Source organism: Lutra lutra, chromosome 10 (assembly GCF_902655055.1).
Source record: "Lutra lutra chromosome 10, mLutLut1.2, whole genome shotgun sequence".
In the NCBI taxonomy this organism is placed as follows: domain Eukaryota; kingdom Metazoa; phylum Chordata; class Mammalia; order Carnivora; family Mustelidae; genus Lutra; species Lutra lutra.
This window is the reverse complement of record NC_062287.1, coordinates 55,281,330-55,295,696: the sequence shown is the minus strand read 5'-3', so window position 1 is coordinate 55,295,696 and position 14,367 is coordinate 55,281,330. Positions and strand designations below refer to the sequence as shown.

At 53.3% G+C, this 14,367-nt stretch overlaps 1 protein-coding gene across 4 annotated transcripts in view; it reads left to right on the top strand.

Annotated features, from left to right (window-relative positions):
• The first annotated feature begins 3,546 nt into the window (after positions 1–3,546).
• The window catches only part of SLCO2B1 (solute carrier organic anion transporter family member 2B1), a 43,877-nt gene continuing 33,056 nt past the window's right edge, over positions 3,547–14,367 (top strand). The window contains exons 1-2 of one of the 4 annotated variants that reach the window (XM_047691901.1): positions 3,547–3,879; positions 13,715–13,845. In XM_047691901.1, the coding sequence (XP_047547857.1) occupies positions 3,864–3,879; positions 13,715–13,845 (147 nt within the window). In that variant the 5' untranslated portion in view covers positions 3,547–3,863. Of the gene's footprint in view, positions 3,880–7,803; positions 7,893–13,291; positions 13,443–13,714; positions 13,846–14,367 lie in introns of those variants that run through there. The other 3 variants (XM_047691897.1, XM_047691900.1, XM_047691898.1) reach the window with 3 other exon arrangements.

The following is a 14,367-nucleotide window of genomic DNA, read 5'->3' as shown; positions in this document are numbered from 1 at the left end:
TAATGGCTCATGTCTGCTCAGCTCTAAGAACTTAGCAAGCACTAATCCATCCATTAGCTCATCTGAGCCGCATGACAGCATTGAGATGGTATTTCACAGACAAGGACAGTGAAGATCAGAGAGGGCAAGTGACTAGCCCCAGGTCACCCAGCTAGGCCTTGGGAGAGATTACAATCTCCTGGGAGAGGGAAACTATGCACATACCAAGTTGAAGATAGGGCAGGGGAGATGTTTGGGGTTTGTTGTGGCTTTGCCTGGAGGGATCCTGTTATCCTGAATTTACTAGATGAGATCAAGTCTCAGTGATTTTCTTACTGGGTCAAAATTGAGCTGTCTGATGCCCCCGCTCATGCTTTTTGGGGCCTGGGCTGCCACTTTGAGGGAGGGATGTAGAATTTCTAGCAGAGTACCTATTCTCTGCAGCCTGGAGGGGGAACCTGGTGGGAGGTGGATGCTGTTGGACCCGTTGGGGCAAAAGGGCTTCCCAAGGAGGAACCTCCAGGGGGAGAGTAAGAAAGAGCACAGCACAGGCTATGAAAGGCTGGGTGGGCTGGAGAAGAAAGAGGCCGTGCTCAACCAAGGTGGGCCGGGCTGAGGGCCAGGCTGTGTACCCACCTGCCTGCAGACCTGTGCTTCTCCTCACATGCTTGGGAAATTTCCTGTGTCTTGATCCAAGAGTGGTGTCAACAAAGAGGGGTGAGGTCCTAAACCCTTGGCAGGCTGGGGTCTGTTTCTCATCCACCAGAGAGAGAAACTGAAACCTAAGGAGAGCCAGTGCTGTCCCTGTTGTTTCGCTAGGCCTCAGTCTCCCAGTTGGGAAAAGGGGAGGATTGAATTAAACGTGCTCCAGGTTCCTTCCTGCTCAGACCTCCTAGGTACCATGCGTCCAGCTTTGCTGTCCTTGGCGCAGATCCCAGCCCCTGCTGTTTATTTGACTTGTGGCTCTGGGCAAGTCACATGGGCTCTCTCTCTGAGTGTCAGGGTCTACATGGGTGAAAAAAGTATGACACAGCCCTCTGTGAGCAGATCAAATGAGCCATGCATGGGAGCATGTCTGTGTAGCTTGGGTTCTGACCCCAGGCAGCGTCTGGGGGGTGGGGAAGGCTGAAACTCTGACCAAGGTCCTCACTTGTCTGCTCAGCCAAGGTCTCATTTATAGACATCCGCTCCCTGGCTGCCAGGCTGAAGGGAAGTGGGAGCAAAGGTGCTGAGACGGCAGTTCGGAGACTTTTTCAGGAAGGAGCCTCTGGCTACTCTTCCCCTTCCCACCCCTGCCTCCCCATCTTCTGGACATTCTCACAGTGACACTCATGACGGTCCCGAAGGTGGGCGGTTTGAGGTCATGATCTCCATTTAACAGATGAGGAGACTGAGACTCAGAGAGGAGAAAGGACTTGTTGCAATCCCATAGCTGGTTAGTGACAGAGCTGGGACCAGAATTGAGTTCTCCAGTCTGGGGCTCGGCACTATTCTGTTGTACCCCAATTCAGATAGTTCTATAAAATGAAGAGTGTCCTATTTGCCTCTGGGTGCGCAAATGCCCTCCATGGGTTAACTTAAAGAAGGGAAGGGCCTGGGTTCTGCAAACAGCCCAAGGTTTTACGAACAGCATCAGGCTCTGCATGAGACGAAAGACTGTGCACACATCACAGGGTCTCAGAAACTCTGCAAGCCGTGAGGGGCTTTGCCAACAGCTGGTAAAGGAAGAGCGCTTATGTCTGAGGTTATTGTATGTTCCACGCCTTGTGGGGCGTTGTGCACTGTTTCACTCAAAGATTGATGAGATGAACTTAGCCAGCCAAGCTGGGCGCAGCAGGTACCCAGACCAATCCATGTATAGAACATTTTCAGCCTCTGAAACCAAGATGGAGGCAACTGAACTTCCAGAAAGCCTAAAGGGACCTTCTCCCTCTTAACCAGGCACCTGCAATTTGAAGTCTGAAGGGGGCACCTCTTGGTTTTCTCGAGCAGGAAGCAGGACCTGGTCTTTATTTTTATTTTTTTTTAAAGATTTTTTATTTATTTATTTGACAGAGAGAGATCACAAGCAGGCAGAGAGGCAGGCAGAGAGAGAGGAGGAAGCAGGTTCTCCGCTGAGCAGAGAGCCCGATGCGGGGCTCGATCCCAGGACCCTGAGATCATGACCTGAGCCAAAGGCAGCGGCTTAACCCGCTGAGCCACTCAGGCGCCCCAGGACCTGGTCTTTATATCAGTCTGAGCCAATTATTGACCTTCCCTAGAATGGGGGTCACGCATTCACATTTCTGGTTTTTCAAAGACAGCCAGGCAACGTGTATCTATTGGGCACTACTATGTGCCAGGCTGCACACTGATTATTTCAAAGATTCCCTGCTTCCCACGTGCTCCCTCAGACGGCCCCCAGGAGCCAACCGGGGTCCATGTATATTTCTTTTATCACTGCACCCTGAAAGCTGGGTTTGAAATCCACATCCCTATTTCATGCAAAGACCCTATTCCTGGAACTGGGTCAAGTTCACTTCTGTATCTTGGATTTCAGGAAACCCGGAGGTCTCCTTCGGAAAATGCAGCCTGGATGGAGGAAAAGGCCTGGATCCAGCATCGGAGGTTCTTGAACCTCATGGCCCCACCTTCTACTGACTGGGTGATCTCGGAGCAGTTACTGAGACTCAGTGCCTCATCTGTAAAATGGAGGAATAAATACGTGGCCCACAGGGCTGATGGGAGGACCCAGGGGGCCTCCAGTGTGAGAGTGCTGAACCAGCTGGAAAAGGCGAACTTGTCAGTGTGTTTCCTCTTGCTGTCCTGATCTGAGCCCTGCCTCTGTAGCTTCCTTCTCTGAGGTCCAGGCCTTCAGGCTTGGCTTTTTCCTTGCTCGCTGAACTTGCCCAGCAGCCCTGCGAGTGAGGAGCCAGCTCTCCCTTCTTTATGGGATGAGGGAAATGATTCTCAGAGATGCAGAAACTTGTCTGAGACCACAGAGCCAGCTGAATTGAGACCAAGGTCTGTCTGGCTCCAAGGCCTCCATCCTCAGCCTTCAGTCCAGAAAACTCTTGAAATTTCAGATTTGCCCTTCTGCTCACCAAACCCTTCTGCCGAGATGGAGCTCCACTTTATAGATCGGTTGCCAGAAGTCCCTCGAGGCGGGCTGGCCATTGTGAATCCTGGTGAATGGACTTAATCCTTGCTCTGGATCCTTGGAGCTCAGAGAGGAGATGGGGTTTAGTGAGAGGGGGCCAGGGATTCTGGGAAGGGGGACCCTGGAGGGGCAGGGGCTCTCTATGGGGCTCATGGAGGGTGACAGAATTTCTGAAATGGGGGACAAGAGCTTGGTGGGGGACAGATTGAGAATGGGAGTGCAAGAGGGGACTGGGGAATCGGGACTGAAATGAGACCAGGGCTTGGGGACCGTCCACATTCCTCTGCCTGCTACCTCTTTACTGCTGACAGAGGAAGAGAAAATATTCAGAGGAACGTGGACAGAGGCTTGAAGGGGAGGAGACCACAGCAGCCTCCTCCCAGCAGCGGGGCTGGATGGAAATGAAACCCAGCCTCCTGCACCACTCTGGCTCTGGGCTGTCCCAGCTGAAAATCAGAGGAATTCAGAGAGAGGCAGAGAGAAGGAACAAGTAACTGGATGAGGCAGGCACTGGGAGAGTGGAGTCAAGTTTTACGGGAATTCCTAACCATCTCAGAAGAGGCGGCTGCTGTCCAGTGTGGCCCGAGAAGCACCAGCCACGTGCCAGAGTCTCCACATTATTGCCTCCCTTCTGTGGCTCACGGCGGCTATCTCCAGGGGCCCCTGATAAGGTCTCATTCTCTCTCCTGCTCAGCCCCACTTTTGACCTTGAAATAGGGGTTGGAACTCACTGCACCCAAAAATCATGGGACCCAGGATAGGTAAGTCTTGGATGAAATTAAGGAAGGGGCATTGGGAGGGAGGCTGCGGGCCATGTTCCCAGTGTTGGAGGGTGAGGAGGCTAGGGAGCCCACTGGGGTGGAGTGGGGTGGGGGCTCATAGTTCCCCACACAGAGCCAGCCATAAGGCCACACCTAGAGAAAGTGTGTTAAGTGAATAAGTGACTGATGGAAAGAGCAGGAAGGGATCCTATTTACTCAGTGGGAGGCAGGGAACCCAGCCTACCTTCCATGACAGAGACACTGGGAGGACGATGGAAATTCAGGCCACTGGAGAGCCCCTCACTGAGCCCTGCTTTCTCTCTGAAGCAGGCAGAGATAAAGACAGACAAGGCAGAGAAAGATACAGTTGCAAGTGGAGTCAGAGACAGAACAAGTCCAGAGATATGCAGTCAGACAAAGGGTGGGCCAGAGGAGAAGACAAAGGCCGACAGGTGTCTGCAGGAGTGTGCAGGGACAGGGAAGGAGGTCTGCCCCAGAGAGAAGGCTGCAGAAGAGACAGAGAAATGAAGAGAAGCAGACAGAGACAGAGAGAAGAGAGACAGGCAGACCCGCCACAAAGAATCCGAAAGCTCAGCACAGAAGAGAAAGGGATTCAGAGGGAGACTTGCAGAGCCCAGCCTGGAGCGTGACACGCGCCACGTGGAGAGGGCGGCGGTTCTGGGAATGGGGTGCCCCGCTGAGCATTTCTTGGACAGAGGAGGGAGGTGGGAAGAAAACAAAGGGTCTTCAGTCAGGGTGCCCTGCAGTGATCACCTCTGGCCTCCTTCCAGCTGTCTGTCCTCCGCGGCTGTGTTATCCTCACGCCCACTCAGGCAGGAGTGAACCTGCTCCCTGGCTTGTGCGGGCGACACGGAGGGCTTCGTGGGCAGGCTGATGCAGCCTGGGTACCCTGGCGTGGCAGGAAGGGTGGGGTGGATGTTTCCTTTGGGGACCTCGCCAGAGAGATGACAATGAGGTCAGACTTGGGCGGGCTGGTTTGGAGATGGGCCATTGACAGCCTTAATTCCACATCAGCCTTGGCTGGCTGCAGGATGGGAGGGTGGGTGACCCTACAGGTATGGGAAGAAACTAGTGACTTTGGCTGTATCGTACTTGACCCCCTCACCCCACCGTTATTTTGACCCCTGCAGGGCTCAGGTCTTGACTGTTCTCCAGCCGTCCCCACCTCTGGCACATACAGCAGAAGGCCAATCCCAGCATCTGCCTGCTGGGCCACCAGGAGCCGCCTCTGGCTTTGCTTCAGGCCCCACCCTGAGCTGAGGCCTGGCTTCCCCCAAGCTCTTCCTGGTCTGAGGGCATCTGAGGGTTGTGGGAATGCAGGTGGGGCAGGGCACAGAGCCTGGAGCCTGGGAAAAGAGCAGGGGCCAGCTGATGTGAAGGAGAGGGGTCAGCGGTCCTAGCCAGGGGCAGGCAGCAGAGAGAGGAATCAGGGTCAGATCTGGCTCTGAGCCCAGGCCTTCCACCAACTCACCACGTGCCCTTAGGCCACAGGCAGATTTCCCTGTCTGTGGGGGAGGAGTTGGAGAAAAGGATCTCCCAAGGCCATTCCTTTTGTGATTTCAGAAAAGCCTCTTTGCTACCTCTGTCTCTTTGCTCACAGCTTTTACCTCTCTACCAGGGAGGTATCTGCCCTCATTTCTTTACCGATTCTGGTGAAATTTGCCATTTGCCAACTTCTCCAAACATCACCTCCTCCAGGAAGCCTTCCAGACTGATTCTCCAGTTAGAAGTAACCTGTCTCACGTATGCTGCTTGACTTCTCTTCTTCGAGGATGATTCTTTCTTATTCCTCATATTGTTTCTGTTGCTTTTTAGCTGTCCTGGGTTCAAAGTGCATTGATCTGGTGCAGATACATCACACAAAGGAGAGAACTAGCAGCCTTGGATTAAAATTTGAGCTCCAAATCACTGGCTTTATGAGAACTCAGTGACATACTCTCACCCTGTTTAATAGTTGAGGAAACAGATGCTCAGAGAGGGCAAGTGACTCACCCCAGGTCACCCAGCAAGGGAACAGCAGAGTGGGGGCCAGAACCCAGGTCATCCTGATGCCAAAGCTCTTTCCTCTCTCTGTCATTACCCTCAGGGTTCCCTTCTCTCTTCAGCAGACCCCACACTAGGGAGACCACCCACTCGGGCACTTCTCCACTGCTTCTAGACAAAGCAAACTATTCTCTGGGTGCTAGTAACTAGGGAGTGGGCAGGGTTGCGGGGTAGTTATTTCCTCCCAGGTAAGGCCTTGCCTCTTAGGCCAGAGCTCAGGCAGCTGTGAACCAGATGGGAAGCTTCCCTGGACCCTACAGTCAGGGGCCAGGCATTTGTCTGCATTTGTCCCCATCTGCATTTGTCCCTTCCTGGGACTCACTTTCTCTGTGTGGTGGATGGAGGGCCAAGGTGGTCATCTGGTCTCTTCCTGAGAGGCTCAGTCTTCTGTCTCTGGAAGGAGCAGTGCAGCAAAGCCCTCTGTAGAGGAAGGGTCGGAGCTCCCCATCGGTGTTAAGGGGGCTTGGCTATCTCCAGCATGTCAGCTTGAACTTCAACTGCACTGGGGTTCAGGAAAAAGTAAAGAAGTTTGGTCCCTGCCATCCCTCAGGGGTTGCAGCCCAGAGCCCCAAGCCTTCGTGCTGGAAAGGATGGAGAACAATAGTCGCCTCACCAGACCCGGAGCTCCCTAGAGGTGGGGCCAGATTTGATCCATTCTTGGGGCCCCAGATCTCAGCACAGGCTTGGCAAATGCAAGGATTTGGGAAAGTCTCAGTGTCTAAGCTGTCCTCCCTCCACTCCATGCCTCCCCCCCTTGACATTCCTTCCTTCCCTCCAACCTGTTTGGAAAGAGGACTGGAGCCTCGTGATATGGAGTGAGGTTGGCTATAATAGGGCCCCAGGAAGTAAACGTAAGCACAGAGAGAGGAGCTGGGGCTCATGATCAGGGGAGGTGGCATGGCCAAAGCCAATGGCCACTCTCTGAGCCTCAGGCTCCGTGTTCTAGGCAGAAGGAGACTGACCTGAATTCCCTGTGGGCTCCGGGCTCACCCTTCCCCCAAGGCCCTCCTCACTATTTTTAAGGTCATCTTGGGTCTAGATGCGATATCCAGGGCTGGAACTGGGAACAGAAAGTCCCAGCACAGGGTGCCTGACCCAGCTTGGAAACCACCAGAAAGTGCTTGGCCTCCTCCCCCACCCTGCACTATCTCCCTCACGAAGCAACAGCTGGGAGGCCTATAAAAGCTGGACCTCAAGCATGCTATTGTCATCCCAACAGACCACCCAAAGCCCTGGGGGGGAGGAATTTCCCAAAGATGACAGCCAAGCCCTTTGTGCCTCCAGGGCTCCCACTCCTCCCCAACCCCAACCTGGATTCCTCCTCCCACATTCCCATGCTCCAGTCCTGTCTTCTCCCTCAGCTTAGCTCGGTTCAACTTAACCTGGACCAGGTCTTGCAAGATGAGAAATGGTTTGCTGGGGAGGAAGGACAATCCAGGCCAAGGGTGCATGCAGCGTGTGCAAAGGCAGAGGGGTGAAAAGCATAGGATGAATTTGGGGAATGGCAAGCATCTACAGAGCCCGAGAATACTGTTTGCTAGGGGTGGGCAGATGAGACGGGTGCGGTTCCCAGGGGCCTTGACCTTTTGAGGCTGAGATGTCTGTTTTCATGTGGTGCAGAGGGGGCAACTGCTGTTGAGGATGGCAGTGCACCCAGCATGACATTTCCTGCAATCCTACAAACCCTCCATGAGATGGGCTCTCTTCCCTCGCTCCCAGAGAAACTGAAACTGACACAGGCTAACGACGCTGCCCAAGGTCACAGAGCTCCAATGGGGTAAAGCAAATATTTGAATCCAAAGTCTTCTAATCCAGAGGATTTCAGCAGGGACATGGTCCATCAGGACACAGGATGGGACAGGTGCTGCCCTGAGGAGCTCACTGCTTCATCAAGGGACGTAAACAGTGAGGGAAACTGCAAGCTGAGGGCATACAGAGCAATCTCGGAGGTAAGAAGGGCTCAAGGAAGGTGTTGGCCACGTAGGCTTCCTTCTACTCCAGCACCTCTGAAGAAGTATCTGTCATTTGTTATGAGGGGCGGATTACCCAATATCTGCTGCTGGGAATATTTCCCTTCCCAGGCTCGGGCTCTGGGTGTATCCGTGCTGGAAGCTGGTAGTTTTTCCAAAAACATCTTGGCACCTCTGTGACACTGTCCCCTCCCCGACCTTGGCACCTGAACATGGTTCCCGGGTAGGTTCCTCTTTTTGCTCTGTTTTCTTCAGACGGTACACATGGCAGAGGCGTTTCACTCTCGCTGGGCAAGTTGCCTGCCCACTTGTGGCTTCTGTTACCTTCTTTCTGCTCTTGTCTCCAGACAGCCGGAGATCTGGCTCCAGCCCGTATCCTCTCCTGGGCTCTCCTAGAGCCCACAGCCTCCTAAATATCTCTCCCTTGGTGCGCACGCCCTACCCCAGCCCTGCCACCCCAAACTCATTCATGGTCAAGGCTGAACTCACCACACCTTTGCAGTCCCAGCCCTCAACCATGGCACGCCCAGAGGCAGAGCTGCACCTCTCTCGGCTATACCCCTGCCCCCAGGACTCCTCGGCTTCCTTCACTCCCCACAGCTGATCTTCCACCAAGTCCTACCTCCCCACTGTGATACCTCAGCTCGTCACTCTCCTTTCCCACAGCCACTGCCTAACCCAGGACCCATGGTCCCTCGCCACTCTGGACCCCACTCCTGCCTTCTCCCTGGCTCCTGCCCATTGCTTGACTCTTCCACTCTCCCCGCCACAGGCACAGAGGTCTGTCCAGGTGGTCAAATCAGACCTCATCCCTGGGCTCAGAACAAAGCCCAGCCCTTCAACCTGGCATTCAGGCTCATTGTAGCCTGGCTCCTCCAACCGCTCCAGCCCCAGTCCCCCCCACCGCACCCCTACCATGCCCCTAGTGCTCCAGCCTTGCCAGACCATTCATTCCCTGAGCATTTTTTGTACTTTGATCTGTCTGCCCTTTTCTCTGATGTTTCTTCCTTTAGGAAGCCTTCCAGAACCTTGCAATCTAGGCTAGGGCCTCTGCTGTGTTTTTGTAGTCTTGAAATTCCTTGTGTTACATCAGTGAGCTCAGGTCACTGGGATTCTGTGTTAGAAGTCTGTTTCCCCTCCCCACCACTCCCACTCCCTGACACTGGGAGCATCCTGAGGGCAAGGATGGGGGCTGCTGGCCTCTGTGTCCCAAGCAGCCTGCCTCAGAGAGCTGTCAGGATGTGCAGAATGAATCTTCACTGTTACTTCTAGAACCAGCAGAGACCAGTTCATGTAAAGCCCCTGGGCAAGTCAGGGTCCTCTCTGGCCCTGTTTATTCGCCCCTCAAAGGCTTAACCCAGCCCTGGCTTCCTATCCAGGGGACTCCCCAGCCCAGTGTGGCTGTGGAGTCACTGGCTGATGAAGAGGGTCCCTGAAAACACACCAGGCAGGCAAACCCCCTCCCACCCCCACAGAGAGACTCCAATGGGGCAACTTGCCACGTGTAGGCCCAGCATCTTGGGCCAGCTGGGTGCTGCCGTATGAGAATGTGGGCCCAGGATTGCCAGATCTGCTCATCTTTCAGGAAAAAGCAAAAATCTGGAGCTTTATGTGAAATTTCCTGTTTTTAATTGCTGGCCACTAACTTCAAAACACTCAGCAAGCATTGCGCAAGTCCCCCCCCCCCCAAAACATCTAGAAGCCAGATGCACCACCAGGCAGGGCTTCCACACACTGTACAACTCCAACTCCAGAAGGCACCATTCACTTTGGGCTGTGCAGGCCACATAACTGCCCTTGGGGCCACTGACCGGGGCCTCTCCATTGTAACCTCTGCCTTATATTCTATCCCTCCTAGTTCTTGTGATGGCCTTGGCAAAGGGTGTGGGGAAGAGGCCTTTCATTCTCTCGTACAGGGAAGTTATTAGAAGAAAAAAAAAAAAAAGGGACCTTGGAATGCAGCTGGTGGGATGGGGTGGGGGTTGGGAGAGGACGAGAAATGGCTGAGGGAGGGCTCTAGAGTGGTCTGTGTTGCTTCAGGGATCAGGAGGAGGTGACTGAGTGAGGCCGGGGTGAGTCTCCCACAGGAAGGAGTATCATTTTTTTTCTGGGGCCTGGTGGCCACACCTGGAAATAGATTTCCTGGTGAGTTTGGAGCAAAGGCTGACGAAACTGCCACTTGCGGGATTTCCTGATATTGACAAAGGACATTATCCTCTGTGACCCTCCCACAGGCTTGAGAGGCAAGGCTTAGTATTCTCAAGGCTGAGGCTCAAAGAAGTCTAATTGCTGGCCCAAGGCCATACAGCATCTCTGTGATCTTCCATTTTGCCCTCTCTGCTGGAGACAGGCTGGAATGTTCTGGAGAGAAAGTGCCCTTGTCTTGTCCCTCCTCGGTTCTCAGGATGTGAGAACCCTCACAGGCTCTCTTGGCATTTCCCAGCAGGTCCCTTTTGAAAGTTCAAAACTGGGCCTTGGTTATGAGTTCTGAATTCCCACCATGCTCAGGTCCCCACATGTCGTTCCTGCCTCATTTGTCTCTCCAGCCTTGCCCTGACAGCACTCTCTGAGGCATTAGAAGAGGGTGTTAACTTACCAGCGAATGGCTGACTCTCTCAAGAAGCTAGTAGAAGGGCAGGCTTTTGCCATAAAACCACCTTTGACAAAGGACAGAAGGGAAGCCAGGCTAGAATAAGAAATGGCTACATGGGGATTAAGTGTCATTTGTTCTAAGGCCTTCTTTGCAGCCAACCTTCTTGTGGTTGCTCTTGGGGGCCCAAGAGTCAGGCAGATCTGACCTCCAGTCCAGGTTTTGCCATTTACCAGCCCCAGGACCCTGGGGTACCTTGCTTCCCCTCTCTGTCTCAGTTTCCTCCTCTGTACCATGGAATCACAGCAGCTACCTCTAAGCGGTGCTAGGAGGGTTGGTGAGTGAGCTCAGCCCAGCCCAGCTCAGCCCAGCCCAGCCCAGCCCAGTGTTGCTGGTTCTGTGGGAGCTCCTCAGACAAGCCCCCAGGACAAACTCCTCCAAGACACTTCCTGTAGGGGCTTAGGCTGAGCCAGAGAGCTGGGTCTCCCAGCCTCCCACCTTCTCAGCCCTCCGGGGTTGAACTTTCTCTGGATTCTCGAGTTCCAGAAGTGGTCCTTGCAGTCGCAAAGCAAGTATGGAAGCCAGTGGGGCGCTTGTGCCAGGACAGACAGCTGACAGAAAGCCTGGCTGTCCCCTTCCCTTCTCTATATCCTGGATTTCTTTCAGAGCCAGGCCTCCTGGTCAGTGACTTCTGCCCTCACAGACTCCACTCCAGCCTCATCACCTGGTTGGCCTGGCTCCTTGGTGGGTGGGTGCTGCCAGCTTTCAGCTAGCCCAGTTAGGTTTGGTTGGACCATGGTGGAGAAGAGCACTGCTTCTTCCCCTTGTCAAACCTGTACAAGGAGCATGGAGTCATGTTGAGGTTAACAGCTGGGCTTGAGTCCCTTCACCAACGTTAACCAGCAGAGCTAGTTACCTCAGAGCCTCAGTGTGCTCATCAGATGCATAGAGATAATGAAAACTCCAAGGCCCAGAGCCGTGGGGAAGCTTCGGGAACAAGGAGAGCAGGCATGTAAAGGCTTAGCTGCATTAGAGCGTGTAACAGCCTCTGTGCTCTAGGAAGTGACCCATCTATGCTGGTGAGTGAAACCAGAGCTTAGAAGTCCCATCAGTCCCTTCTGGGAGAGTTTGCTCGGGCTCCCCCTCACCTCCTTATCTTTCTAAGTGACCTCTGCAGAGCCCATCCCCTCACTAGGCCAACCCTTTATCTTCTCCCTGACAGGTGTCACTTTGGTTTCAATATCTCCTTGTTTCCCCCTGAATCCTTATGCCCCTCCCCCAAGGCACTCCTCCCTGGCCACACACACACACTCCCATTTCTTCAGTCAAATTCCTTAAGATCTTCAAATCAAATAGACATTTCTCCAAAGAAGATACACAAATGGGCAATAAGTACACAAAAAGATGCTTAACATCATTAGTCATTAGGGAAATGCTAATCAAAAATGCTAATCAAAAACCCAGCGGGGTGGCCAGAATCAAAGAGACCCAGTACTAAGTATTACAAGGAAGTGGAGAGATTAGACCCATCAGACCATGCTGGTGGGAGCAGAAGATAGCCAAATCACTTTGGAAAACAGGAAGTTTCTGAAAAAGTTGAATGGAGTTGCCCCATGATCCTGGAATTCTACTCCAGGCTACATACCCAAGAGAACTGAAAACATACGTTGACACAAAAATGTGTACAACTTCTGAATGTTTGCCATACCTGAAACATAAACCAAATGTGATGTATGTCCGTACAAAGGGACTTATCCAGCCATAAAAAAGGAATGACGTACGGAGGCACACTGTAACAGTGTGCTACGTGAAAGCAGCGAGACAAAAAATTACACATTGGACTATTTCGCCTGTATGAATTTATATGAAATATCCAGAATAGGCAAAGCTGGAGAGCCAGGAGCTGGGGAGAGGGAGGACTCCTGAGGAGTATGGAGTTCCTTACTGGGATGGTGGAAAATGTTCTGTAATGAGTGGTGATGAGGTATGCCCTTTTTCATATGCCCAAACCCACACAACTGTATGCTTTAAAAGGGTGAGGTTTATGGCCTATGAATTATACCTCAATTGAAAAAAAATTCCTCAGGCTTCCAGGTACCTCATTTGAGGAGCACAGAGCCTTCACTGTGGCGGTTCTAGGCCTCTGTGGCCCCTCCCTGAGTTTGCCTTCGGGGTCTGGAGATGGAGAGTCCCCACGTCCCTGCCTGGGTCAGGGGTGTCCCTGCATCCGGTTCCATGCTCCAGAAGGAGCTTGTTGAATGAAGGGAAACTCCTGCCAGGTTAAGAAGTGTGTGAAACAATGGGGGAGGTTTCCGCGGGAAGCCAGGGCCCCAGGAGGGGAGGAAGGCCTAAGGGGTCGTTTTCCATGTAAGTGGAAGGGTGGAGTCTCCCAAGTCCAGACTTAGGAGCTCCTCACTGAGATCTCACTGAGATGAAACATCAGAAGACCCTAGGAGATGCCCCTGAAGGGGTTCAGCTTTCCTCTCCCTGCGGTGAGTGGGATACAGGCATGGTTTCCATGGAGGAACCTAGACATGGGAAACCAGGGTCCAGGTTCTAACCACAGTTCTGCCTCCTGAGTCATCGCCACACTTGGGGAACTCAGTTTGTCCAGGGTGAGGGAGGTGGTTAAGTGGGATGTCTCTGAGGATCCTTTCTGCGCCAACCAGCAACATGGTTTGATAGGTAGCTCTGGGATTACACGAGGGGTGGTCCCCTGTGGGGGCATTGCTATCTGTTCTGAACGACTCCCAGGAAAATTCTTTATGCCCTGACTGTAGAACAAGCCTTGACCCTGCACTGACCCTGAATCTGAGATCCTACCCTGAGCCAGACAGACCCACAGCCAGACTCAGCCTCCAGGCACTGGATGTCTCACAGCTACAGGCCCAAGAGGGGCTAAGCCACGCATCCTTACTGCCGGAGTCCCTGCTTGAAGGGTATGGAGTGTGGCCAGCAGCTTCTCCCTAGAAGGAAGGTTAATACTGGGAATGGAATGACAGTGTGAGACAGGAGGTCCCAGCTGGGATCTGGCTAGCATGGGCACATAGAGCCCTCAGGAAGGGCCCTCCCATCACTGGGCCTCAGGAAGGCTGGGGGTGCTCAGACTTTCAGATTGCCACCAACCCCTGGAACACCGTGGGTGACCTGGGGCAGGACCATTCTCTGGGATTCCATCGCCACTCTCACCTCCTGGATGTCTGTCTCACAGGGCCGGTGGGTGAGGAGCCCCAGATGCCAGGCAAGGATGCCAAGGCCATGATGGGTGCAGAAGACACACCTGGAGGTAAAGCCAGCCCAAACCCTCAGGACTTGAGGCGAAGCGTGTTCTACAGCATCAAGGTATCACTCAGGGCCTGCTGGGAACAGGGCTGTCCGGGCCTACAGGGAAGGTTATGTATGTAACTCTAAGCAAGCTGCTGCTTTTCTCTGAGCCTCGGTTTCCTCATCTGTAGGATGGGTGGCCACGAGAATCCAAGAGATAATCTATGAAAGCATTTAGTTGGGTTTGGGGCACACATTCCCTCCTTCCAGAGAAGAAAGAAGGGTTACTCTGTGGGCAGTGGGGGACCACGCTCCCCGTCCCCCATTGTCCTAGAGAGAAAGAGAAGGACCCCAGGGATCCTGAATCTGTATGAATTTGGGGGAGCTCTGGCTCCTCCAGGGGCAGCCCTAAACCTCCAGGCATCCTCTGGGTGCCAGGACCTGTCTTGTTTGATTCTCACGGTAGCCCTGAGGGGTAAGGACATGGTCCTTGTTGTATACAAGAGAAAACCAAGTCAGAAGAACAGAGTGAACATTTTTAAGCTCTGGCATAAACACCCTTCTTTGAAGTTAGTTTTTCTTCTCCTGGGAATTCTTCTA